This window comes from Orycteropus afer, unplaced genomic scaffold, assembly GCF_000298275.1.
Source record: "Orycteropus afer afer isolate SDZICR_OR568_19922 unplaced genomic scaffold, OryAfe1.0 scaffold00008, whole genome shotgun sequence".
NCBI classification, from domain to species: Eukaryota; Metazoa; Chordata; class Mammalia; order Tubulidentata; family Orycteropodidae; genus Orycteropus; species Orycteropus afer.
In genome coordinates, this window is record NW_006921595.1 from 21,629,879 (window position 1) to 21,656,979 (window position 27,101).

Here is a 27,101-nt window from a genome sequence, read left to right on the forward strand (position 1 = left end):
ATTGACACGGTGGCTGCGATGATGGGCTCAAGTATAGCAGGGATTGTGGGGCTGGCGCGGGATCAGGCAGTGTTTTGTTCTGCTGTGCATGGGGTCGCTATGAGTCGGAAACGACTCGACGGCACTTAACAACAACAACAACAACATAGTTTCAGGGTGTCTTTTTTTCAGTAATTTCTTCAGTTGTGAAATAGTATGTGGTACTAAATTAATAATAATAATAATCTATAAAGTGAGAATATATTTTGTTTGCCAGAAAGAGAGAAGTGTATCGTGGAAAATAAGTTGTACCCTAGTGACCCTAGACCCTAGTGGAGTATTGCAGGTTATATCACTGTAATGGTTAGAATGGTAAACCATCTCATATGTGTTTTCAGCTAAGTAAAGCCAATCTGCCAAACCAAAAAAAAAAAAAAAAAAAAAAACCTCACTGCCACCTAGTCAGATCCGACTCATAGACACCCCTCCTTGGGTTTACAAGGCAGTATCACTACGGAAATAGATTGCCCAACCTTCCTTCTGAGGAGTGGTTGGTGGGTTTGTACTGCCAGCCTTCTGGTTAGCAGTCAAATGCCTTAAGCACTACTCCACCAGAGCTCCCAATCTGCCAAAGGGGAAGGGAAAAAAAAAAAAAAACCTACAAACCACACACCCCATCCAATCAGGTAAAGACAGGTCAGCCTTCAGGCAAATCAAATGTCTTCATTTAAAGATTATCTGAATTTGGCATTCTGCCCATCTTTTTCAAATCTCTTTACAATGTGTTTTTACGAACAGGTGAAAAACATATATGCACAAAAACATGCTTTTTGCAACATAATTTTCAAAACAAAAAATTCTTTAGCCCGGGGAAGACAACCATTTGGGAAAAGGAAAGTTTCTGAGTTAGCAACAGGTAAATACAGATAAAGTGGGTGGGATTGAGGTGTGTGCTCTGGAGCATAAATAGAGGCCCAGGCTGCACTGGCACAGTCTGAAGCTTGGACCGCTTCCTGGCCGGCTCACAAAAGGTAGGTGGGTGGGGAAATCCAGGTAAGGCTCCTTACAATAGCTCTGGAAGGGCACTTGCTAGAATGGGTTTGGCCTCTGACTGTTAGGCAAAGTTGCAGGCAATCAACAAGCGGAGAAGAGTGAGGTAGTTCTAAGGGCCATAAAGTGGAACGTAGAGAGTGCAGAATGCAATTCCCACCAAAGGCTTTCTTGAGGCCTTTTTCTTGTGTGTGTGTGTGGTGGGGGGGCAGGTTGAGGGGTTTGAGCTGACAAGGTATTACCGTTCTGAGCTGGTTCAATGTAATAGCTCCTCTTTAGGAAAAGAGATCTAAAGGTAGGTGAGTTTGCAAGCCCGGGAAAATGCCAGCTCACCCAGGGATTTCCTGAGTCATCATCAAAAGCTCTGCTTCTCTCCCATTGGATAAAACCAAAGTCCACAGGCTCCTCAACTGTGAAAATGCAGCTCAATTGTCTGCTTGAAATGTATTATTGCTAACCAGAAAACAATCTTCTTTCTCTGTCTGATATAAAGATATTCTTGTGCTCTTCAATCTTGCAATTCACAGGACAGTCTGTTACAGGAGAGAGCTGATTGCCTTCCTGAAGCATTTGTGAACAGGAACACCAAAACTTCCTGCAAGTTCACTCCTTGCTAAAGACAAGAACACCAGGGATAGAGTGACCAGCGAAAATGCTGGTTTCAGAGGGTGCATGTCTGTGAATTAGCCGTATCTTCCACTGTTAGCATCCTGTTCTGAGAGGGTTTATGCAGGAAGTTTGCAGAGCAGAGTCTATTCAGATCATGAAAAGGCGGGAGACAGAATCTCAGAAAGTTACCCTAGAGCAGGATGTTTGTACAGCAGGAGTTATATTAGGAGTTTGAGTCATCCTGCCATAAAACACGTGCATTATATCAATAGTTCCAACCTGAAAGCTATTGAGTTATTGTAAGGGGTGGGTCCTAATAGCCACTTACACAGCAAGAACTGTCAGTGGACTAAATAAATAAAATCCTTTACCATCAATTTACTATTTTTTTTTAATATATATAGTATATATGTGCTATTATTTTATAAACACAAAAACTAAATGTGGATAAACATTGATTGATAAATTCAAAGCTGCTAATTTGCCATGATGTATTTCTGATTCAATTAATATTCCAAAAGTACAATTACTTTCACAGAGAAGTTCTTGTTTTGTTTTGTTTTTTAACATTAAAAAGAAATCTGCATATTCAGAAGGATGGATAAGGTTAACTTGTAGCACATGTGAGTTGTTTCTGCAGAATGTCGTATTTGTTATTAGATGCCATCTAGATGATTTCAACTCAGGGTGACTCCATGTGACAGAGTAGAACTGTCCCATAGAGTTTTTTGGGCTATCTTTATGGGAGCAGATCACTGGGTAGATCTAGACAGCCTACTTTTCAGTTAGCCACTGAATGCTAACCATTGTACAATCAGGCATTCCCTACAGAATGCCAGGAAACAAAAATGTTATTGGTATTTCTCCATCTTCCGTCTTTTATAGATACAGTAAATAAAGTATCTCCCTACTTTTTGTTTTACATTTTTTTAAGTAAAATATTTTGTGGCTGTATATATGATAATGATAACTGGTCAGTTTAATACTGACTATCATCTGGGTTGGGAGCTCTGGTAGCATAGTGCCTGAGGCATTTGACTGCTAACCAAAAGGCTGGCGGTTCAAACCCACCAGTCACTCCTCAGAAGGAAGGTCGGGTAATCTACTTGCATAGTGATAATGCCTCAGAAACCCAAGAAGGGGTCGCGATGAGTCGGATCCGACTCCATGGCAGTGCATTGCGTTGCATTGCGTATCATCTGGATTTGATAATTTAGCAAGGTTTTTTTTTTAAATCATCTAGAGTTTAGCAAAGGTTCCCATTCACGCTATCAGATTATGAGAAATCTTCTGCCTTTCAAACAATAAGAAATGATAGTCCATTGGGCTTTCTTTGCAAAGATTGTGTAATTTCATTCAAAACACCAATATGAGAGATAAATGGCTATCGTTTCATAATTCTGTTTAAGTGATTTCAGTCTTTGGCTTTACCAGAGTCCTGTCCCCAGCCTTAAATTTTATGGCTTCTGAATAACCTTACTGGCTTGTTGATGCAATTCACATTGCTAGTTAGCTCACTCCTTCACTCATCATGGATCTTCTCTTGCCATTCACTTTTCTGTTCATAGGCTTTTGCCTCAGCAAGAGTATAACTTTTCCTAAGAATTAACTACGGAGTACTGGAAAGGAAAACAAGAATTTAACAAAGAGATACCATGGGATTTGTTTTTCTGTTATAAGTGGCATAGAACATTTTTGTACATTGAAGTACATGCCCACAGCCACCTACCCATGCAGACGCAGATAGAGAGCCAAAGAATTTTATCACTGAAAGGAACTTGCATTGATGTAGTCTACTCGTTTCAGAGCTAATATAGAATTTTCATACACTAAGGAGAGAATTAAGGAGCTCTGGTGGCAACCATAGTGCCTCTGGTGGTGTAGTGCCTAAGCCATTTGACTGCTAACCAGAAGGCTGGAGGTTCAAACCCACCAGTCACTCCTCAGAAGGAAGTTTGGGCAATTTACTTCCATAGAGATTTACTGCCTTGGAAACCCAATGGGGTCGCTATGAATCATAATCAACTCAACAGCAGTGGGTTTTTGGTTTTTAAGGAGAGAATTATGTGGTACAAGTCATCAGTTAAGTGACAAAGCTGGCAGGTTCTAAATAAAATAGGCAATAGTTTTACTCAGTGCTCATTCTTTAATGCAATGTCTCCATCCTAACTGAAAATTAAAGAAGTATGTATGTTTAGGGTTGTTATTTCAGGGTGAGAAGATGGGAACAAGCACTGCAAAGTGGCAAGACACAGAAGCCTTTGTTCTGGGCCCATTTCATAAGTCCTTTTTGTTTCTCTCTCTCTGAGGTTCAGATTCTGTATAAAATGAGGCATTGGGGATGTGGGAAAGAGGAGGTAATCCTTAAAGTGCCTTCAAGAACTATATTTTTAAATATAATATTCAAATATAAGTTCCCTTAGCAATAAGTGTATATAAAAAACCAAACAAAACCCACTGCCATTGAGTTGATTCCAACTCATAGTGACCCCCATTTGGTTTCCAAGTCTGTAAATCTTCACAGAGGTAGAGTGCCTCATCTTCCTCCTGCAGAGAAGCTGGTGGGTTTGAACTGCTGACATTCTGGTTAGCAGCCAAATGTCTTACCCACTATGCCACCAGAGCTCCTTATAAGTGTATATACATATACAGTAAAACCTATGACAACTGGAACTTGATTTGTCCAGGTCTCACATTGGTCTTCTGCCTTTGATAGGGTGCAGCCTTACCACTTTTCTATAGAGCGTTTTTGTTGAAAATAGACTTTTTCTTCTCTGACAGTTTTGTGCCTTCTATAGGTTCCAACTTTCACAGGGGACATATATACATACTTATGTACATACACACAGACACACAGACACACACACACACACACACACACACACATATATATATAATTTATGTATAAATGTGTAGCTGTAAAGAGATCTACCTCTGTGTAAATGTATATCTTCATACCTATATCCTATGGATCTATGTCTATTTAGAGATGAATAGGCAGACAGAGAGACAGACAGACACACTAATTGCATAATCTTAGAAAAAAACTTTTGGAAGGTAACTTTTCACTCCAAGCACATGTACTCAATCTCAGTAGAGCCTCAGTTCCTGTTGTATCCCACTGTTGTGATATAATCTGAAGACACTGAAGATGACTAATGCATTTTATTTTTATTATTGACTTTTTATTCATTTGTTTTTTTTTCCATTTCAGAGTTGCCATGGAGAAGATATCAGTGTCGGCGTTCTTGCTCCTTGTGGCTCTCTCTTATACTCTGGCCAAGGATACCACAGTCAAACCTGGAGCTAAAAAGGACACAAAAGACTCCCAACCCAAACTGCCTCAGACCCTCTCCAGAGGTAGGCATCAGCCTCTTGTTGGTTTCCAGCTGCTGCTTACTTGGGAAAATGACCTTTCTCTTGTTACTGAGACTTGTGTGATGAATATGCTTTGGTATGTCTCCTTCTAGATTTATCATAGTTTATATCTATTTCTAAAGTTCTAGTGGCATAGTGCCTAAGGCATTTGACTGCTAACCAGAAGGCTGGCAGTTCCAGCCCACTCCTCAGAAGGAAGATTGGGCAATCTATTTCCATAGTGATACTGCCTAGGAAATCCAAGGAGGGGTTGCTATGAATCGGATCCGACTTGACAGCAGTGAGTTTGGTTTTGGTTTTTTGTTTTTATATCTATTTCTACTTCCTCCAGAGGTATTTCTTCTTTAATAGCAAGTGTGTATTTACCCCAGGTTTTACCTCTATTTTTCAACAGCTTTAGCTCTGAGATCGTAATAGCTTTGAATATGCTGGTTCATTTCATTCCAGGTTGGGGTGATCAGCTCATCTGGACGCAGACATACGAAGAAGCTTTATACAAATCCAAAACAAGGTAAAGACAGCAGTTACACAGAATGCATGGCAAAGCTCTCGAGAGCACCACCTAGTGATATTTAGCTATACATGAAATCCTGTCATTAAAAATAATTCAATCTCTTTGTTTCTTAAAGCAACAAACCCTTGATGATTATTCATCACTTGGATGAATGCCCACACAGTCAAGGTAATTTCTTCTTCAAAATATTATTTTTTTATAGGTTTTTAGATTTAGAGGCAGAGTTCTGATCACTCATTTTTTATCCTTAACACTTAGCTCAGCTAAACAGGAAAGAATATTTTATTGGTTATTTCAGACATTTCCATGATTTTTTTTTATTAACCATTTGTGCATAGTTTGAAAAACTACCTTCAAGGTTTATCCTTAAGCTCTCTCTCTTTCTCTCACTCTTTCTCTTTATACACACACATACATACATACTCTTTATATTCCACATCCAGTACTCAGCAAATCCTGTTGCAAATACCTTTAAAATACATGCTAAATCCAGGACCACCTAAAAAAAAAAAAAAAAACCTCACTGCCATCAAGTAGATCCCGACTCATAGCTTTCTGAGACAGTATCTCTATGGAAGCAGATTGCCCAGTCTTCCTTCTGAGGAGTGGCTGGTGGGTTTGAACTGCCAGCCTTTTGGTTAGCAGTCAAATGCCTTAGGCACTATGCCACCAGAGCTCCCAAGACCACCTAAGGTCCCTACATTTAGAAAGGCCTCACACTTATTTTAATAGTCTGCTTTTACTGCCTTGAAAATTACTAATAACTTTTGCACAAGGGGCTCACATTTTCAGTGTGCACTAGGCCCTGTATATCATGTAGCTGGTCTTGTCCACACTCAGTCACTATTGCCTCTTGCTACTGCCCTGGTAGAAGCCAATATCACATCTTGCCTAGAATACTGTAATGGCCACCTAAGTGGTTTCCCTATAGTCAGATTCTCTACACAGAACCCCAAGTGAGGCTGTTAAACATAAATCCAGTTCTACCACTCACATGCTCAAGTGGCTTCTCATCACAGGTAAAATTAAATCCAAATTCCTGGCCAGGGCCCATAAGGCTCTGCATGATCTGCCCCCGGCTATCCTTCCATCCCTACTTCTCTCCCCTTGCTCTCTCTGCTTCACTTAGCCTAGCCTTCATGCTGTTCCTCAAATATCCAAGCTTATTCCTACCTCAGGCCTCTTGTACTTACAGTTCCCTGTGTGTAAAGTGACCAACTGCCTAAATCTTAGAATGGATCACTCCCTCACTGAATGTCACCTCCTCCCTTTCTCAGATTCGAAACTCTTATTGTTTTATTTTTCTTCAGAGTACGTATCTCCAACCTATTTTTTTTTCTTTTACTTACTTATTTATGGTCATAGGAACTCTGTTCGCATGATAGTTAAAAGCATTTGGCTGCTAACCAAAAAGTTGGAGGTTTAAACCCACCAGCCACTTTGTGAAAAGAAAGATAAAACAGTCTGCTTCTGTAAAAATTTACAGCCTTAGAAACCCTGTGGGGCAACTCTATTCTGTCTTATAGGGTCACTATGAGTCAGAATTGACTCCACAGCAGTGGATTTTGTTTTTTTTTTATGGTCTGTCTCCCACACAAGTATTTCAGTTCTGTGAAAAAGCACATTGTTGGTTTTTGTTTTTCACTCAATCCCCAGTACACAGAACAGTACGTAACACATAGTAGCCACTCAGTAAATATGGACTAAAAAAACGTAAGCAGATAAATAAATGAATGAATGAATGCAAAAAAAAAAAAAGCAAAGATAGTCAGTGATGTAGATATTATTTTACTGACCATACCCTGAAAGGGCAAAGTAGAATATCATACTAAAATACAGTTCAACTTAACATATAATAGAGAACAATATTTTTTCTTTTTACCATAGCTTTAAAGAAAGTGTTTGCGGAAAATAAAGATATCCAGAAATTGGCAGAGCAGTTTGTCCTCCTCAACCTAGTGGTAAGTTTACTTTTCATTATCACTAACATTTCTCCATGCCTCATTATCTGAAATGGATGATTCCATTTCATTTTTTTCTATATGTCTTAGTCATATTGCATTAACTTGGATCCAGTTAATGATATCCCATCCCAGTTCCAGATATGCCATCTCAGAGACTGGAAAGACAGAAGATATTTTACCTTTGCATGTCCATGTTTTTATTTAGTAATTAATCATTTTAGGTTGTCTGAAAAATACTCCTGTGATCAGGATTTTCTTTATTGCTGTAACAATTGAAAGGTTTTGTATTTTGCAAATTATTGCATATACAAAAATGTCCTGTGCCCCTCCTACACTCCTTGCTGCTCCAAACCCATTTTCAGTCCTTGTCTCTTCTCTCCAGCTCTCTGGCTGCACATATATAGCCATAACTGATTTTCAAGCTTTCTTTGCAAATTTTTTCTACTCAATATAAAACCAGGTCTACTTGTAAAAGCAAACAAGAAAACAAACAACATACAACTCTACCTAACCTTGTGTTCTCTTTTCCCTCTCTCCTTCCCTCTGTTTCTGTCTCTTCCTCCTCACAGGTTGGTGGTTCTTTCTTACCTTCTTTCCACAGGCTCTTCCTCTTTCCTCCGTGTGATGTTAATGGCTTGGAGACTCTATCCTTGATGTACTTCTCTTATTGTAATTTATGTTCTCTATATAAGGCTGGCAGTTCAAACTCACCAGTCACTCCTCGGAAGGAAGATGGCACAATCTACTGCCACAGTGAAACTGCCTCGGAAACCCAAGGAGGGGTCGCTATGAGTCGGGTCCGACTCAACAGCACATAACAACAATAACATGGACAGCTTTACGTATTAAAAAACAAAACCAAATATACACCCACGTTTAATCAATACCTATACACTGATAACTCCCACATCTTAGTCAAACACTGAACAACGTCTAATCAGTATACTCAACCATGTTCCAAACCAAAGAACCAAACTCACTGCCATTGAGTCGATTCCAACTCATAGTGACCCCTTTTGGGTTTTTGAGGAGGTAAATCTTTACAGAAGTAGATTGCCCAGTCTTCCTTCTGAGGACTGGCTAGTGGGTTTGAACCACCAACCTTCTGGTTAGCAATCAAATGCCTTAGGCACTATGCCACCAGAGCTCCTTAACTGTGTTTTAGATATTGAGTTAGCTTAAACTCAACATCTTTGACACTAAATATATCACCTTGCTCCAGGCTCTTCTTTCTCTATTCCCTGCCTCACTAAAAGTGACCCTATTCTAGATTGCTGTTGTTGTTGTTATATGCCGTTGAGTCAGACCTGACTCATAGCGACCCCTCCTTGGCTTTCCCAGGCAGTGTCACTATGGAAGCAGATTGCCCCATCTTCCTTCTGAGGAGTGGCTGGTGGGTTTGAACTGCCAGCCTTCTGGTTAGCAGTCAAGTGCCTTAGGCACTATGCTACCAGAGACTCTTCTATTCACCTCCATGGCCAATCAGTCAAGAAGTCCTGTGCTTCTAACTTCTAAATATCCTTTCTATTGGCCCTTATAAACCCAGAACCACCATTTTAATGTAAGACATTTTCACTTTTGCCTAGTTTACTGTGTGCAATATTACTAAATGGCTCCTTGTCTTCAAGATAAACCCCATATAATCACTATATAGTTGTAAGGATTACTGTAAAGAGTAAATACTGTACAGGCAGAGTTGGAATCATACTACCTGTTCTAATGTTCCTTTGGTGACTCTGTTTATGAACAAATGAAAACCTGTGGCAGAGTGTGCAAGGTCATTCATGAGCCAGCCCCTGAAGCAGCTCTCCAATATCTTCTCTCACCAAGCAGCTCTCCAGTACTTCTCTTGCCACTACCCTCATACACCCCTTCACCCCAGTTCTTCCCAAGCACTTGGTCCTTCTCTGTGCTTAACAGCATGCTCTTCCCCTTCCTGGAGTAGCCTTTGCCCTGCCATAACTGATCTCTATTGTTTACCAATTTCTTTTACCCACTTCAGAAATTGCTACTGGAACCGACAGACTAGGTCAAATGCCCTGTTCTGGGCACCCACTACACCTACATATCCTTTATTATACATTCCACCCACAGATCCTCAATGTTGATTTTCCTGCCTGTATCTTCTATTAGCTCTGGTAGCATAGTGGCTAAGGCACTTGACTGCTAACCAGAAGGCTGGCGGTTCAAATCCACCAGCCACTCCTCGGAAGGAAGGTTGGGCAATCCTACTTCCGTAGTGATACTGCCTCGGAAACCCAAGGAGGGCAGACAACAACAATCTTCCAATAGAGGATGCATTCACTAAAGATAAGCACTGTATCTTGCTAACTAAATTTTTTAAATGATAAAGAATTGATAAATGGATAGCTGAATGTTCAAGATAATCCTATTATTGTAATTTCTCCAAACTGACTTCTCCTTTTTTCATTAATCTATCTCATTCCTCCCTCATCTGATGTCTTCCCCAAACACTGTAAAACCAAAACCCGTTGAGGTCAAGGAAAATTTCAACTCACAGCAACACTTTAGGACAGAGTAGAACTGCCCCATAGGGTTTCCAAGGCTGTAAATGTTCATGGGACCAGACTGCCACATCTTTTGAACCACCAACCTGTTAGCAGCTGAGCACTTAAACACTGCTCCACCAGGACTCCTTACAAACACCATATAGTTCCTTCCAAACTCTCCCTTCTTGAACTTTTTGTTCATTGCAACATACATTCAGCTCTTTACCTCACATTCTCCAGTCTTATTTCATGCGTGTAACTTGTCTATGTTATAAATTCTCTGTGGAAGAGATATGTCTTAAGGTATCTTAAGGTGCCTGGCCCAGGATTAGATGCATATTTTTGGATTACCAAGTTTGAAAATAACTAAAGAGTAAACAAACTAAAAGTTTTTTGTTGTTGTTGTTTTTGTTTTTTTAGTATGAAACAACTGACAAGCACCTCTCCCCTGATGGCCAATATGTACCCAGGATCATGTTTGTGGGTAAGTGGAAATGAGTGAGATGAAACACATCCTCAAGGTACACAAGCACTGCCATATCACTTCCTTTTCCTCTCCCACTCCCACCCACTGCCCCCACCATGGCCAATGTAACTACTTAGTTCTAGTAAAGAGTTCACTAATTCTTTAAATTTCACACATATTTTCATTCTTCTATTTTCATGGATGACTTTTTTTCTCATCTGCTAATTATGTTCTTCAATTCCTGCCACAAATACATTTAAGAAGGAAGAATCTTGTTAGATCTTTTAAATGTAATGATTATTTTCCTGAACATAGTAGGCCTATAAATATTTAATCAAGCAAAGTTTCAATTTATGTGTCTGAATTTCTTCCTGACATTTTTGATAAGCACTTTTAGGAAAGTTAGGAATATGATCTGGAGGTGGGGAAGTGGATAAAATCAAAGGACTCATGCTCCTTCCTGCTTCTGATACTTTCCATTCATTGTTTCCTGCTTTTCTCTCCACTTCTTCCAAGTTGCAGTCATTTCTATCATCACTGTCGTTCACTGATCCAATCCAATCCCCACAATCTGCTCTTGTAGCCCCATGTTGTTTCGTATAAGCTCTTCCTCACTTATAATTTTGCATTTGTTAAGTAATTACTAAATATTTTAGATTTATTATATTCATGGGAATATAAGGTCAGGGACCATAACTTTTTCTGCTCACTATCATATTCCCTGGGAGCTCTGGTAGCATAGTGGCTAAGACACTTGCCTGCTAACCAGATGGATGGCGGTTCAAACCCACCAGCCACTCCTCGGAAGGAAGGTTGGGCAATCCTACTTCCGTAGTGATACTGCCTCGGAAACCCAAGGAGGGGTCGCTATTAGTAGGGGCCGACTCAACGGCACATAACAACAACAACATCGTATTCCCTGTAGTAAGGTAACCTCTCTATATTGGTTGAATGACTGAATGAAAAAATCGAGTTTGGCTTTGGTAAAAGTCATACTTATTATTAAGGACAATCAATAACTTATCACATAGTAGAACTCAAGCTAGTCAAATAGTTCATCTATATAATTCACCAAAGTTTAAATGTATAACCATGGGCAAGAAAAGCAAGTGAAAAGGGAAAAAGGAAGAAGGCTGAACTAAAGCACTGAATTTGTGTGTTTAGATTTGTCAAGATTTAGAACATTTAACCAGTAATCAGGTAATGTCGAGTCGATTCTGACTCATGGCAACTCTATGTGTCAGAGTAGTGCTGTGGGCTCTAGGAGTTTCCATGACTGATTTAGATCTTCAGGCCTTTCTTCCAAAGTGCCTTGGGGTGTATCTGAACCTCCAACCTTTTGGTTTGCAGCTGAGTGTGTTAACCATTTGCACCATCCAGGTACTCCTTTAAAGCAATTAGAATTCTTAAATTAAAAAGAACTTTAGAGATCATTTGATTACATCGTGTGCAAGAATTCTTTTTATAGTATCCCTGTCAGAGACCATTTTAACTCACAATAGATACTTCCAGGGAGCTCTGGTAACGTAGTGCCTAAGGCATTTGACTGCTAACCAGAAGGCTGAGGGTCTGAACTCCTCAGAAGTAAGGTTGGGCAATCTACTTCCATAGTGATGTTGTTGTTGTTATTATGTGCCGTCAAGTCGGACCTGACTCATAGCGACCCCTCCTTGGGTTTCCAAGGCAGTGTCACTATGGAAGTAGTTGCGGATGGTTCTCACGTTTTCATCTCATTTCCAGGACATATGTCTTAGGATCCTTCAATCATCTCTCTCAAAAACAGTTTTTAGACACCTTCCTTTTAAATCCACCTTATTTTTAAAATTTTTTTTCTTCTCAGTAATTTGATAAACAAAAAACATGAAAAAATGGATTTAAAATGAGAGATATAAGAGAAGGCACTTAAGTCTCTATTCTTTAAATGCAGCCAGTTAACTATGAAGTAAAAAATAAACAGGGACAGTCCATTATTATTTGATCTTTGATGTTCTTTAATGGCTTGCATTCTTTTATCATTAACAGAGTCTTCTGTTTTGAAAACCAGCATTGGATATATATACCTAATCATCTAGGTTGCTGTTGGTTACACATTTCAACTACAACATAATCCCATTAAGAATTTAAAATAATTCTGCAGTTGTGTATGCCAAGATTTTCACCAAAAAAACAAACTGCCCCCCCATACATATTATTCTGCTGTCAGGTTGCGATATGTAGAACAGCAGGGTTCACAACATTTTCCACAAATAGCACTGTGCAGCTGTTGAGTGTTTTCTCAGACTGCTTTACCTAGTGCATGTGTTGGCAAGGGAGCAGAAGGTATGAAGTAGAACTTGACCAAGGGGACATGCAGTATTCCTCTCACAGGACAAGGGTATGTAAATTTTATTATGCATTATGGAGCTCTGGTGGTGTAGTGCCTAAAGCATTTAACTGCTAACCAGAAGGCTGGTGGTTCCAACGACCAGCCACTCCTGGGAAAGAAGTCTGGGCAATCTACTTCCAAAGAGATACTGCCTTGGAAACCCAAGGAGGTGGCACTATGAGGTTGGTCTACTTGAAGGCAGTGAGTTTGGTGTTTTATTTTGGTTTTAGGAACAAAATATTCCATTTCTTTTTGCACTTTCTTTGCAGATCCATCCCTGACAGTTAGAGCTGACATCACTGGGAGATACTCAAATCGTCTCTATGCTTATGAGCCTTCAGATGCAGCACTATGTGAGTTTACCTCTTTTGAATGTTTCTATTTCTGTAGTAATGGGATTGGTGGCTGCAGAGGAAGGTGGGAAAAAGTTCCACTCTGGGACACCAGACAATCAATCAGTTTGACCCTAAGAAGCCTGTGTCCTTGGGCAAATCACACTCACTCTCCATTGGTTTTATCTCAATTGAAGATGAATTATTTGTATTATTATCTTAACATTAGCTGCTTTTTTTCAAGCGTTCTCTTAGACACAGTAACAGAATTCCTTCTACCACAATTGAGTGCAATAGTTGTAGTCTATATGCTGGCTCTTTTCCCAACCAGCAAAAGTGAAATAATAACTAACTAGCTTGTTGTAGTTGAGTTCAAGTTTAATGTTCAAAATCAGTAGGAAAAAAGCATCTAACTAATCGCCCACTCACTTTCTCTGACATAAGCATACCAAACCAACACCATAGAGTTGATTCTGACACATAGACTCTATAAAACATCGAACTTCTCCAGAGGTTTCCAAAGTTGTAAATCTTTAAGGAAGTAGACTGCCACATCTTTCTCCCATGGAGCGGCAGGTGGGTTCAAACCACCAACCTTTCCATTATCAGCTAAGCACTAAACTACTGGAGAAAAAAATTGGAGACTTAAGGCAGACAAGTACCTAAATATAAAATCTAATTAGCCCTCTTGGGGAGAAACTTGGGAGAAATTCCAATCAGTTAGTGGTAGTGGCTGTCTAGAACTGTGATAATATGGAAACCATTAGCCACGTGTGGCTATTTCCAGTTAAAAAAAAAATGTAGTTCCTCAGTCATACTAGCCACATTTCAAGTGCTCACTAACACAGACACTGGTTATTTCCATCTTTCCAGAAATTTCTATTGAGCAGCACAGACCTACAACATTGTGTTGGGAAGGATTGCAAGGTCATGTCTGGGCAGAAGAAAAGATTATCAAGGTCCATTAGTAAAGTCTACAAGGGGTGCTAAGTACCACACTCCAAGTATTTTCCATTTTTTTAGATAACAAATGTCTTGGTAAGACTTTGGACTTTTTAAAATCAAGTATCTTGCACAGGTACTACCTTGAGAATAAACACTCAATAAATATTTATAGAAGGAATGAATAAGCAGTTGGTCAGTGTCTTTCCATCACATGGAATCTTATTTTAATAATCATATATGTCATTTTCATGTTTTGCTACAGCCAGAATAGTGATTTAGTATTTTGGCCTTAAGCAGTAACTCCACATTTATTACCTGTGTTATCAAAAGCAAGCTACTCAAATTCTCTGTGCTTGTATCATCATGTATAACATGAAGTTCTAGTAGTTTTGTATTAAATGAATTCATATGCATAAAGCACTTGATTTGCTATTATTTGTAACTTACATTCCACCGACTTCCAAAATAAGGCTGTAGTAGCTACAAACAACTAACAAATATTTCTTATCATGATAGTGATTAAAACTTTACTTCTGAATTAGCCAAAATTATTTTTGGCCAGTGGAATTTATGAAGAGACTATTCTGGAGTGGGAGGAGGAGATTTGGAAAAGAATGAATATGTGAAATAATCCTGAATGCAACAAAAGTTATTTTGTATAATTTTAGAGAAAAAAATTGACAAGATTATCAACTGTTTATCCTATGAGAGAAAAAAAAAAAAAATACCCCTAAGCAGTAAAGAGAGTACTCAGGTTTGAGGATTTACTAACTCTATCAATATAATCACTGGTGGCATCATGACTCTAAATTTTTTCCCCTAGTGCTTGACAACATGAAGAAAGCTCTCAAGTTGCTGAAGACTGAATTGTAAAGAAAATAAAACTCTGCAAGCTCTTCCTGCCATTTTAGGCTTTAAGATTTGGAGACCTAAGGTTTCCAGACAACCTGGGAGAATACAAAAGCACTGGTTGATATCCTAATTGTAGTTTAATGTTGTTATAACAGCTATTTTTTTAAAAACTTGGTTTCAAGTATACTTGTTTGAAGCACTACCATAGTAAGTCATAATTTCTAATAAATAAATAAATAAATAAATAAATCCTTTATTTTTGGTGTTCAAACTGAGGTTTTTCTCATTTTTTTCCAACTTGGTCTCTCACAGAAAACCCATTTGAATATTCACCAGATAGGATTATTGTGTGCATAAATGATATTCAAGGATGGGATAAGACGATACTAGTTCACTCAGTGAAGATCAAAGGTAGTTAAAGGTAACATTCCACCACACATTGGTTCTCACTGGGTCACTAATAGATGAGCTAAAATAAAAGATAGGAGCTTAATGAACAGAAGTATCAAATAACATATGATTCAGTATGAAAGAATACATAGAAAGGTATGCAAGGAAAGCAAGTACCTACTTGGAGACTTTTCTCCACTCAGGCCAGGAATGCCAATGTACATACTTTAATTAAGCACTTAATGCTCTCAGGGCAAGCATCTGGCTGGTAGTCTCCTATTCCAGTATACCAACAGTGGAAAGATTATCAAAGCACATCTGCACCCAAAACACACCCTAAAAAGTCCTGACAGTTCACAGATGTGGTCTCTCAAGTTCTACATTATTGACATGGAATAAATTCAGTTTGAATTGGAAATAGTGAGGGGCTCAATGTTCCATTTTCTTTGCCAAAATGTGATTGGCTATACCATGTTGCTGGGGTAGCAATCAAAGACTACTACTTACATTTAGGAAAGCTGTGAAAGCGGGTGATATAAAACAGAAGAGTAGCTTTAGCTACTCTTAACAGTACATTCTGCCTAACAAAAAATAGACCTGTGCATTTATTTCTTCATTACATATTTAATCTCACACTCGTTATTACACAAAATTCCTTTACTGTTCTGTCCCCATAGACTTCTTTGGCCCCAGAATGGTTGTGGTGCTTATACATAATACTTTGCATATTGATAGTCTTTTGCTTATTTTTATAAACTTTTTTTTTTTTTTTTCAGATAGCTCCCTTCTGAATAGATTTATTCCATGGGCAATAATATATCTTAAATACTTTCCTCTCTCTCACAGTAGTTATCAAAGTAGATGCTGAGCATATATTGTTGACTGAATGATGTGCAAATCCTCAGCAAAATATCACCAGAGGGAATCAGGTCCATTACCATAAGTAGATAACTTTATAACTGCTGAAAAAGATAAAACATTATAGAAAGCTCTCTGAAGGCTTATGGGAAGAAAAATGAGGCTTCCTTTTAATACACAAATATTATGAATGACAACTAAGTGAGTGGAGTACAGCAAAATGTACTTGACTTTTTTCACGAGGTTGAAGTGAAGAGTGCTTAGGTCCTTATAATGTATTAAATGATAGTGTTATTTTAACAGCACATATAAAAAAATTTTAAATTTAAATAAATCTTTAGGGAAAGCAAATGTTAACGATGCAAGAAAAATGAGTTTCCTGTCAAAAAATCACTAAAGCAACACAGTAAGAGTCATAGCAGACACTGTTTGAGTTTGACCATCTCCTCTACTTCTGAGAATTTATCCTAAGAAAATCATTCAACAGAAACAGAGTACTGGGAAGAAGCCACAACATTTAAATGTACCAAAAAAATAAATAAATAAATAAAAATAACAGCCTCCACATATAATGGCTAGATAGCATATTAACAATAGTGCAGTATGTTGTTAACATAGTAGTAGTGACTGTGGAGAAACAGAAAAAAGTCTTAGTGAAAATGAATTCATGGTATGACTGCAACTACAAGAAATGTGAAAATACAGGTTAGAAATAGAATTAAATATACAAACATATAAACAGTTGTTTTAAGGTTAGCAACCTATTCTACAAAATCCCTTTACAGTCATCTCACAATCTTTCATTTGTGTTTAAATAAATTTCAAGTGAAAACATTTCTTGACTCTTTTTCTTACTACAGAAAAGTAGAGGAGTACTCTAAGACCTGTTGGTTGTTACAGAGTCAATTCCAACTCATGGTGATCCCATGTGTGCAGAGTAGAATTGCTCCATAGGATCTTCAAGGCTATGACCTTTCAGAAGCAGATTGCCAGGCCTGTCTTCCAAGGTGCCTCTAGGTGGGTTTGAACCACCAACCTTTTGGCTAGTAGTGAAGAACTTAACCATTTGAGCCATCCAGGAGCTCCTACTATAAGACTAGAGTGAATTACTTCAAACAGCTGATTAGAAATGTTGGTAAAATAAATCTTTTATAATATTTACAGAGATGATAAGCATGCCTGATTTCATCTTTGACCTGTATTAGATCTTCAGTCTTCTGCATATGGCCATCTATGACTGTCTATATCCTTTTTTTTCCCATGCATTCAGTAATTCTAATGGCTTTCAAGGCCCCCTTATATTTAGTAATCACTGATGAGAATGAGGTTCAGGGGAAGAACAGAAAAAGCTCTAAGAAAAGAATAGAACCTTCTTAATACCTAACCAAGAAATCAGACTGAAAGTCCAAATAAATATAGCCTAACTTATTAAAAGGTCACTTAACAAGTTATAACCTTATCTGCCTATAAAAAGCAAGATCCTGAAAATAAAAGCAGTTTCACCCTACAAATAAAGTCAATTATTTGAAGTATATTTTAACTCATGGGAGACTTTCTCAAGCCCTCATTTGACAATGAATTCCAAATCTGGTTTTCCTCTAGAGAGTAGATGAGAAGAGGGCTGGAACACCCCATGGTAAGGGAGTCTGACTTTTCCCTTTCTCAAGAGAGATTTCAGTGGAACTGGCATAGCATACCACAGGATTGTTCCACATCCTACTTTGGTGAGTAGCGACTGGTATCTCAAAAGCTTGCAAGTATCCATCTAGAAGCAACGATGGGTCTCTCCTCATCCAGAGCAAAGAAGAATGAAAAAAAACAAAGACACGTGCAAACAATCAGTCCAAGTGACTGGTACACCATGCATTCCTCAGTCTATGCGACCATGAGACCAGAACTAGATGGTGCCCGGCTATCACTGTCAACCACTCAAATGGGCATCTCTGTAGGAGATCCTGGATAGAGTGGGAAAACAGTATGGAACAAAACTCAAAATCATTAAAAAAAAAAAAAGGACCAGGTTTACTGGTTTGCTGGAGCCTGGTGGAACCACTGAAACTATGGCCCCTAGTTGCCCTTCAGGTCTGGAATTGAACCCACTCCTGCGACTTCCAGCCAAACAAAAGACAGGGATATGAGCTGAGCATTTACATTAGGTAGATACACTCCCTGAAAAGATCAATCATGGGAGAATAGAAGGGCTGTGTATGCACAGCGAGACAGCTGTGATGGGTGGGGGGAGACAGGAGTTCATGGGAGGGAAGGACACAGGGAAGAGGTAACTATAGGAAGGAAGTGGGAGGGGAGCTGTTGCATTGTGGGAAATTGTAGTCAATGTCATGAGACAGAGTGTATGTGAGCGGCTGTACAGAAAGTGAATTTGCTCTGTAAACTTTCACCCAAATCACAATAAAAATTTAAAAAAAAAGATATTTTAGCAACTACAATTGCCCAGTTATCATCTGACAGTCAAGAAGTTCAGCATAAGGGGGGGAGGGACAACAGCTCTCTTCTTTCTCTCCCTCCCTCTCTCTTTCCCTCCCTCCCTTCTCTTTCTCTCTCCTTCTTTCTTCTGTTATTCACACAGTTGAGGTGTGGGGTGAAGGGCAGTGTGTTTGTTTACCTGAAAGTTGTTTAGAAAACATTTACCATCAACACATATTATAATTGCATTTGGTACAGAGAAATTAGAATAAAAATGAACAGCTAGTCCCCTAACATACCAAGTACAAAATGGTACATAAGGCCCCTCACTTCTCCAGAAACCTAGAAAAGTTGACATTTAACTTTATTGTCATCTCTAATAATATAAAACAATATGCATGTAAGTGATCATGTATGTACAAACACAATGCCTGGTATCTCTTTTCCCCTGTGAAATACTATATACAAATGCAATTCTAACTTTTTCAGTACAAGTTAAAGCATGAAATAGTTTCATGTGGTTTACTCAGTGTATTTTCAAACAATGAATAAATTTAAACAGTAAGCAATATTTAGAAGGATTGAAGGATTTTTGCTTAAGGAAACTAAGAACTAAAAGTCACACTTTACTTCTCTTACAGGCTCTATTCAGCAGCAGATTTCTTAGGTTGAATATATAGAGCTCGTTTTCTACCAAATGCCTTGTGGCTTATATAATAGAGTATCCGTGAAGGATTTAATTCACATGAGCTCAGGTTTTAGAAGTTAGAGCCTCGATTTTTTTTCTTTCTTTCTTTGCATTAACATTATAGTCTTTAGTTAACATGTCACCTCTAGCATCCAGGCCGACTGAGCAAATGTTCTAGAACATTCTTCAACATGGAATATGTAAACAGAGAAAAAGATCTTTTTTGTTTGTTTGTTCTGAAGTAGCATAATTTCTTTTAAAAAGAAATGCTAGGTATAGAAGAAGAAAGCACAAGGGTGTTGGCTCGCCTTACAGCCATCTGCTAGAATTTAAGGACAGACTCTGATCTAAAATTCAGTTGCCGTTTGTTTGTAGCAAGCTCTCTGTGTATGCAGGAAGGGCCTCGCCCCTGTATCCTTGAGATCAGCATGACTTCAGTAGGATCACCAACAGGTCCATGCAGGATTCAGTACCTAACTATTCAGAGCCTTTCCAACAAGTATTAGGAGACACACCATGGTATAGATGACTTGTGTCTCTCTACAACCAGACACAAACAACAGGAAACCTCCATCAATCTCCCTGAATTGAAAGCACAGATGAATGTGACAGGGCCGTCCCTCAAAACAAACAAACAAACCTCACTGCCATCAAGTTGATTTCTACTCATGTGACCCCCACTGGGCTTCCAAGCCTGTAAATCTTTAAGAACACAGACTACTTCATCTTTCTTCTGCAGAGCGGCTGGTGGGTTCGAATCACCGACCTTCTGGTTAGCAGCCAAATACCTTAACCACTACACCACCAGAGCTCCTTAGGGCTGTCCCTAGCACTTGACAATATATTTCTTCAGTGTCTAATGATCAATTATTACCCACAATTATAAACCTATAGTTAGTTCAATAGCCCTAAAGATTCATCCTTTTCAGACTTTGATTTTAGGGCACAAACCAAGGCTATGGGCTGGTTCTCTCTGGAATAAAATCACTGCACTCATAGCACTTGCACTAAGAAAAATGTTATATTAAGAAATTCCAGACTCTCGTGAGAATATCAAAATATAACAAAGCAAAGCATGATGAATGCAATTATTGTCACTTTAACTGTTGCAGTGTAGTAAATTACTTTGTGTGGCTTTTCTACCCATAAGTCTTTGTAAACTCCAAGGTGGGATTTGCTATGAGCAACCGAGGAGCTCCTGATTGCTGAAGGTGTCCACCTGGAGTATTTCTGTTGGGAGTGGCACAAAACAATGTTTGTTTTGTCCACTCTCTCTCAGGTGCTTAGAGTTCTGATGCTATAGTTGGCTAGTTTGACCACCCTGCCGGGCTCAAAAGGAGGCCTCTTGGAGGCAGAACTCTCTCTGACTGCTGGTTGAGGAAGACGAGCTACTGAAAGAGACACGGGCTCCTGAGACACGCGTTGCTGGGAAAGAGACACAAGAGACACGCATCGCTGAGTGAGACACTGAGGGACCAGCACTGCTGGGAAAGAGACTGTGAGAGACTGTTGGCTGAGGGATGGTGGGCTGAGAGAGAGACTGAGCATTTTTCCTGAACGAAATTGTAGCTTGGTGCTTCCCTAATAAACCTTGTAATCTGTGAGTTCTGTGTGGCCACTGCAGTGAATTATCGAACCAAGGAGAGGTGGTGGGTGCTCTGGGAGGAACGGTTGGAGAAAGGGCTAGAGGGAGGCAGCATGTCTAGCCTGGCAGTAATAGGCCTTGGGTTACTGCTGGTAACCCTGTCTTCCTCTTGTAAGATTAGAGGAGGTCAGAACATGTGGCCTCCTTGCCGTTTTTGCAACTGTACATGTAAAATACATTGAAATGGCAAATGTTTTGTTATATATAAAACCAAAAAACCAAACTCACTGCCATCAAGTCTGATCTGACTCATAGCAACCCCTCCTTGGGGTTCAACTGCCATCCTTCTGGTTAGCAGTCAAATGCCTTAGGCACTATGCCACCAGAGCTCACTTACCACAATTTTTTTAAAAAGTTAAAACAAACGGAAAATGCAGAACACCTTAAAGGAAGATATAATTTAAAAATCTTACTTCCTTCACATGATACCTGTAATCTCATCTTAGACTACGAGTGGGAACATTTTTAGGGGTGCTCCAGACCGTGATGTGACATCACAGTAATGATCACAATTCGATCTTCTTTGAAGATTAAACATAACATTTAGCTAGTCTTACAGTCATAGAAATGATATATCCATAAAACATTCCAAAATTTTACAGATCCACCATTTATCCTCTTTGTCTAAAACCTATCAAGACTGTTACCAATAAATATCATGTACTGCACAGAATGTAAGAAAATAAATTAGTAATATTTTGGAAAAGGAAAGAACATATATTTTCACACATAACTATAAAAGTCACTTCCTCTTTTAAAGCACTTTTCTCAGTATGGTAAATAAAATGAAAAACTAGATGATTTTAAGAAAAGATGTATGGATGACTAGCAACAAACCTTAGTGCTGGAAGTTCATTTCCATGGTTGATTATACATTAAAATAAAAATATCCAGTTCTGTATCAGTTAACGCAAACCCAAAGCAGAAAGAAAAATAATGCCACTTTACTGAATTCGTTTCTCAACTCTCATTACCTTCTTATGAGTCAAATATCTATACATAAAGAAAGGTTTTCATTCTTTAATTTTTTAACATAATGTACAATACTATTCCAAATTATGGGAGATCACATTTAAATATGATTAGATTTGACAAGTTGCTGTTACAATGCTGAGAAGTTTCATGAAAAAAAGGTATTTAGCCATTTGTAAGATAAATCAATTATCTTTTTGCTACATGGGCCAACATATTAAGTGGCATGTTTTAAAATGCCATCTTTTGGACTTCAAATTATTATAAAAGATCTAGGTTATACAGATGTACTTTCTGAATTATGCAAACTTGTTCCATTTTGAAGGCTGAAGGTAAACGTTACATATTAGAATGTTTCATGAGACTACTTCTCTGCTGCACTTACTTGTAAAAGTCTAAAACCTAAACCAACACTATTCTAAAGACATAGCTATTTCTAGAATACATTAGTGTAATCATAAAACACTACTAGAACTAAAGGATCACTTTCACACTACCAATTTTCATCACAACACATCTTTCCCTAAAGAGACAAAAAACATTGGGAATTTGGATTTCCCTTATTGAGTTTAACATAATAAAATCCCATACTTTCTGGCTTTAATAAACTTCAACTCTTTTTCCAGTGGAACTATCTATACAGCACAGTTCTAAGTAAAATTATTCCAGTGAAATAGGTCTGTAAATTCACAATATGAACAACACAATAGTGCCATACAAAGTTTTTCTGCTGCTACAAATGCTAAGAAAGGCCACAGTGGACAGTGCCAGACACTGTGAATACAGTAGATTACAGGTGCCACTGAGGGTCAGAGGAGACCACAAGTGTCAGAATTTTTTCAGCAATGCAAAAAGAAAAACAAAAAGAGATACCTAAGAGTAAAAAATATGTAATTCCACTGTTAATGTAATTTTTCAGATACAGTTTCCTCCATTAAATGGGAAATCAGGTTAACTTAAAAGTTACAGATCAAGATCCAAAAATGAATGATTTTTCCTTGTTTTCCCATCAAAGGAATGCACTAGGATTAGCACGAGGATCTTTCTGGTTCCTGTATCTGTAGGTCAGCCAAACGCCCAAGATCTGAAATGAAAAAGAAAAAAAAGAAGAATTGAAGACAAAGTAGCAGTTGTGTTATTGATTCAGTAAGATATCAGTAAAATATCAGTAAAATAATGACATAATTCTGGAATTCTGAAGTATGGTACATTTGTTCCAAGGAGATTTCTTTTTCTTTTTGAAATGCAGTAAGTAAACCAAATGAGAGGCTCTTAAAACAAAATTAGTATGGGCTCAATGATAAAATCATAAAGGTCCTCAAAAAAAGGGAGGATAGAGGGTCAAAGTCAGAGATAAAGTAAGTCAATCAGTGATGTTATGATGGAAGCAGAGCCCAAGAGAGAAGATGCTTTGCTGCTGGCCTTGAAGATGGAGAGGTCAGGATCCAGAAAACACAGATAGCTTTTAGAAACTGGAGAAGGCAAGGAAACAGGTTGCTCCAAAAGCCCTCAGAGGGAACACAGCCGTGTGAGCCTGTGTAGACTTCTCATTTCCAGATTGTGAACAATACATTTGTGCTGCTTTAAGTCACTATGTTTGCAGTATCAATAAGAAACTAATACAAATACTGAACAGTCTGAACAACTAAACTATATTTTGAAAATTCAGAAACAAACTGGGATCATTAAAAATTATGCAATAGCAAAGATCCTATAATAAATTTGCCAACACAGCAATGAAAAGAAAAATGGTATAGTTTCATGCCTCTCTAAGTGGGTAAAACCTTATAATCTTAGGCAAGTTACAAGTTGTTATTGTACCATTTCCCACACTGGGTTTATGAAAAAAGTTAAACATTATAGCTGAAGTTATATTGTTTTATATAGATAGATAGATATAACTATATATATTATTATACATATAATTTATATAAAGATATGTGTTCTTTCTCTTTCTGCTAAAGTTGCTTTGTTTAAAACTATTTTTTTTTAATCTAACATCTTCAACAAAAATACAAAATTTCAATGAAACAAAATGAATTGTATTTCTACTTTAGATCTGCATTCTATTCATCTGAATTTTGTTCATTTGACTTCTTTGTCATCCAATTAAATCCATTTAATTACTTCCAGAGGAGCTCTGGTAGCGTAGTGCCTAAGGCACTTGACTGCTAACCAGAAGGCTGGCAGTTCAAACCCACCAGCCACTCCTTGGAAGGAAGGTTGGGCAATCTACTTCCATAGTGATACTGCCTCGGAAACCCAAGGAGGGGTTGCTGTGAGTGGGGTCCGACTTGACAGCACATAACAACAACAATTACTTCCAGAAAATTAAGAGTAAATCACTAATTCCTCCCTCACACCCAAATGCAAGACAAACAAAATTAGATGATTACTGGATTTTAAGATTACAAAAGTACTCATGACTTAGGGGATTTTTTAAGGGTTACTCTGACTAGATCCCATCAGCAACTACCTACTGGTTTTGCTAAGACCCCTATGCAGTAGGTCATCAAAGTATCCTTCATAACACAGAAATGCATATGCAGTATGAAATAATAAATCTATATGGAAAAGATGTAAGAAAATATGCCAAAGTAGAAACCATAATTCTTTTTGAGAAGGTAATTTTAATTAGCAGATACTTTCAATTTTTCATCTTCATAATTTTCCATATTTTTGAATTTTCTTCAAAGAACAAATTATCATAACATTTTTTTCAGATTATATGTCAATGTTTCTCTAATGATTTATTTTAACATTACTGTAACTATTTTAAATCAAATCTTTCCTATTTTATCTATAAGAAACCATTAGCTAATTAGCCTCAACCTTTCAAACTCTGATAATTTGTTATTCTGTAAAAATACTGAATAAATTTTTCAAGTAAGAAGAGTTTAACTATTAAATACTACTTCTCCAGAAATATCAGGTTGTATAAATTATTACTAAAATATCCAGCTAGATCTCAAAGGAAGTTTTTTTAATTTTGTCTTGTTGTTTTCAAAAAAAAAAAAAAAAAAAATTGAAGATTAGAGCAGAACTCTATAAAAGAATACTTTAGAAACCTATGGTTCATGAATTTGTATTTTAAAGAAAGGACATTTAACAAATAGGCAGAAGTGAAGGCACTGTTATCTGATAGGAAGAAAATGGGGCTGCTCAGAAGAACCAGATTCTCAAAATAAGTTCCAAGCATGAAAAAGAACCCATGTGGCAAAATACTGTTAACTATTGAATTGGGCTGGTGTGTACAGGTGTTCTTTTCCAGCTTCTCTCTTTCCATCTATATTTTTATACTTTAACCCAAAGTTTTGGAGGTTTTTTTTAAAGAGAGGAAGAAATAATGCACAGCATTTTTTAAAAGAATTCTCTTGAAATAAAAATCAATGTCACAACCAATGCATAAGTCAGATGAATATGTAGTTAAACTCACTAGCCATCATTACAAAGACAAAACAGAATTGTAATACTATTTTTACATACCAAATTGGCAAATACTTTTAAAAATAAAAACTACCTAAGAAAAGGTAAAATTAAAAAATGTCAGATTAGGAACGGATGTTAGATGAAAGAAAGAGAAAAGGAATTAGAATAAAGTATGATACCTATAAGGAGCTCTGGTGGTGTAATGGATAAGGTATTTGGCTGCTAACAAGAAGGTCAGCAGTTCACAACCAACCAGCTGCTCTACAAAGGGAAGATGGGGCAATCTACTTCCATAAAGATTTATAGCCTTAGAAACCCAAGGGGGGTTGCTATGAGTTGGAATCAACACAACGACAGTGAGTTTGGTTTCTTTTTGGTTTGTGATACCTTGTATCGTATGTACGTTATATATGTGCATTTTATACAGAAACACACACAGATGCATACACATCAAAAAAAAATTCAAGATGAGAAAGGTCTTTCTAAGAATAAAATAAACCACACAGGAGAAAAAAAAAATCAATAGAATTTACTACTTGAAAAGTAAAACCTTTAGTAAGTTTTTATTTTTTTTTAAAGTCAAAAAGAAAAACTGAAAGCAGAACAAAGAATCAGAGTGTACATAAAAAAACTAAAGAAGGTGAGGAGTTGGAGGGAAGGGTAAAAGGGACCAGGGAGGAAGAGGATTATGCAAAAAAGGAGAAGGAAGGAGAAAATAAAAGGGTGGCAGGAGGGGAAGCAAGTTCTTTTTAGCCTGAGTCTCTAAGACCACCCACCCACTCATAAGGCCCAGCCTTATGCTACACTTCCTGCATAGACTCTCATCTATCCTCTAAGACACTCTGGTATTCTTGTAAGAAACTCCTTATATTTTGTATATGCAGTTTTGAGTTTGTTACATGCAATCCAAAGGGCCTGGATTAAGAGAAAAATAAATGAGCAATTCGTAAAAAATTGGTCAAAACACATGAATATATGGTTAAATTATTTTAAAGAGCAAAGAGAATTATAATACTATTTTTACTTACCAAACTGGCAAATATCTTTAAAGATAAAAACTATCTAGAGTTAATGGTTGAATCACAGAAGGCCAAGGAGACCTGGTGGCACGATGTTTAAGTGCTTGCTGAGCAGTTCAAACCCACCAGAGGCTTCAGAGGGAAAAAGACCTAGCATTCTGCTCCCGTAAAGATTATGGCCTAGGAAACTCTATGGGGCAGAATTAACCCAGTGACACACAACAACAACTCAGAAGGTAATTTAAACCATTTATTAAAATGTTTTAAAATGTCCATAAACTGAACGTGTCAAATAAAAATCTAGAGAATACAGATAAAAACTTATTTACAAGGAAGTTGTCCATGGAATTATTAAAGTGACATATTGAGGAAAAAAAATGTAAATGTTCAACATATGAATTGAACATGTTTAACTATAGAAAAGACTTAGGAGTTTGCTGATTTCATTTTAAGGATAGATACTCACTTCTAAAATAGACTGCAGTATATTTCCATAGTTACATACACATCTTACATAAATTATGTTATTCTATATATGTTATAGGAGCTCTGGTAGCATAGTGCTTAAGGCACTTGACTGCTAGCCAGAAGGCTGGCAGTTCCAACCCACCAGCCACTCCTCGGAAGGAAGAATGGGCAATCTACTTCAGTAGTGATACTGCCTCGGCAACCCAAGGAGGGGTCGCTATGAATCAGGTCCGACTCGACGGCA

The 27,101-nt window shown here is 37.8% G+C and overlaps 2 protein-coding genes across 2 annotated transcripts in view; one reads left to right on the forward strand and one right to left on the reverse strand.

The window, feature by feature from the left end:
* The first annotated feature begins 4,859 nt into the window (after positions 1-4,859).
* AGR2 (anterior gradient 2, protein disulphide isomerase family member) lies at positions 4,860-14,985 on the forward strand. Its single transcript, XM_007946143.2, has 7 exons — positions 4,860-4,998; positions 5,464-5,527; positions 5,646-5,698; positions 7,418-7,491; positions 10,425-10,488; positions 13,105-13,188; positions 14,936-14,985. The coding sequence occupies exons 1-7, from the start codon at positions 4,860-4,862 to the stop codon at positions 14,983-14,985; spliced, it is 528 nt and encodes a 175-aa protein (XP_007944334.1).
* Positions 14,986-22,950: 7,965 nt separating this feature from the next.
* The window catches only part of TSPAN13 (tetraspanin 13), a 37,439-nt gene continuing 33,288 nt past the window's right edge, over positions 22,951-27,101 (reverse strand). Inside the window, exon 6 of the mRNA XM_007946151.2 lies at positions 22,951-23,025. Within this exon, the coding sequence (XP_007944342.1) occupies positions 22,951-23,025 (75 nt within the window). The remainder of the gene's footprint in view (positions 23,026-27,101) is intronic.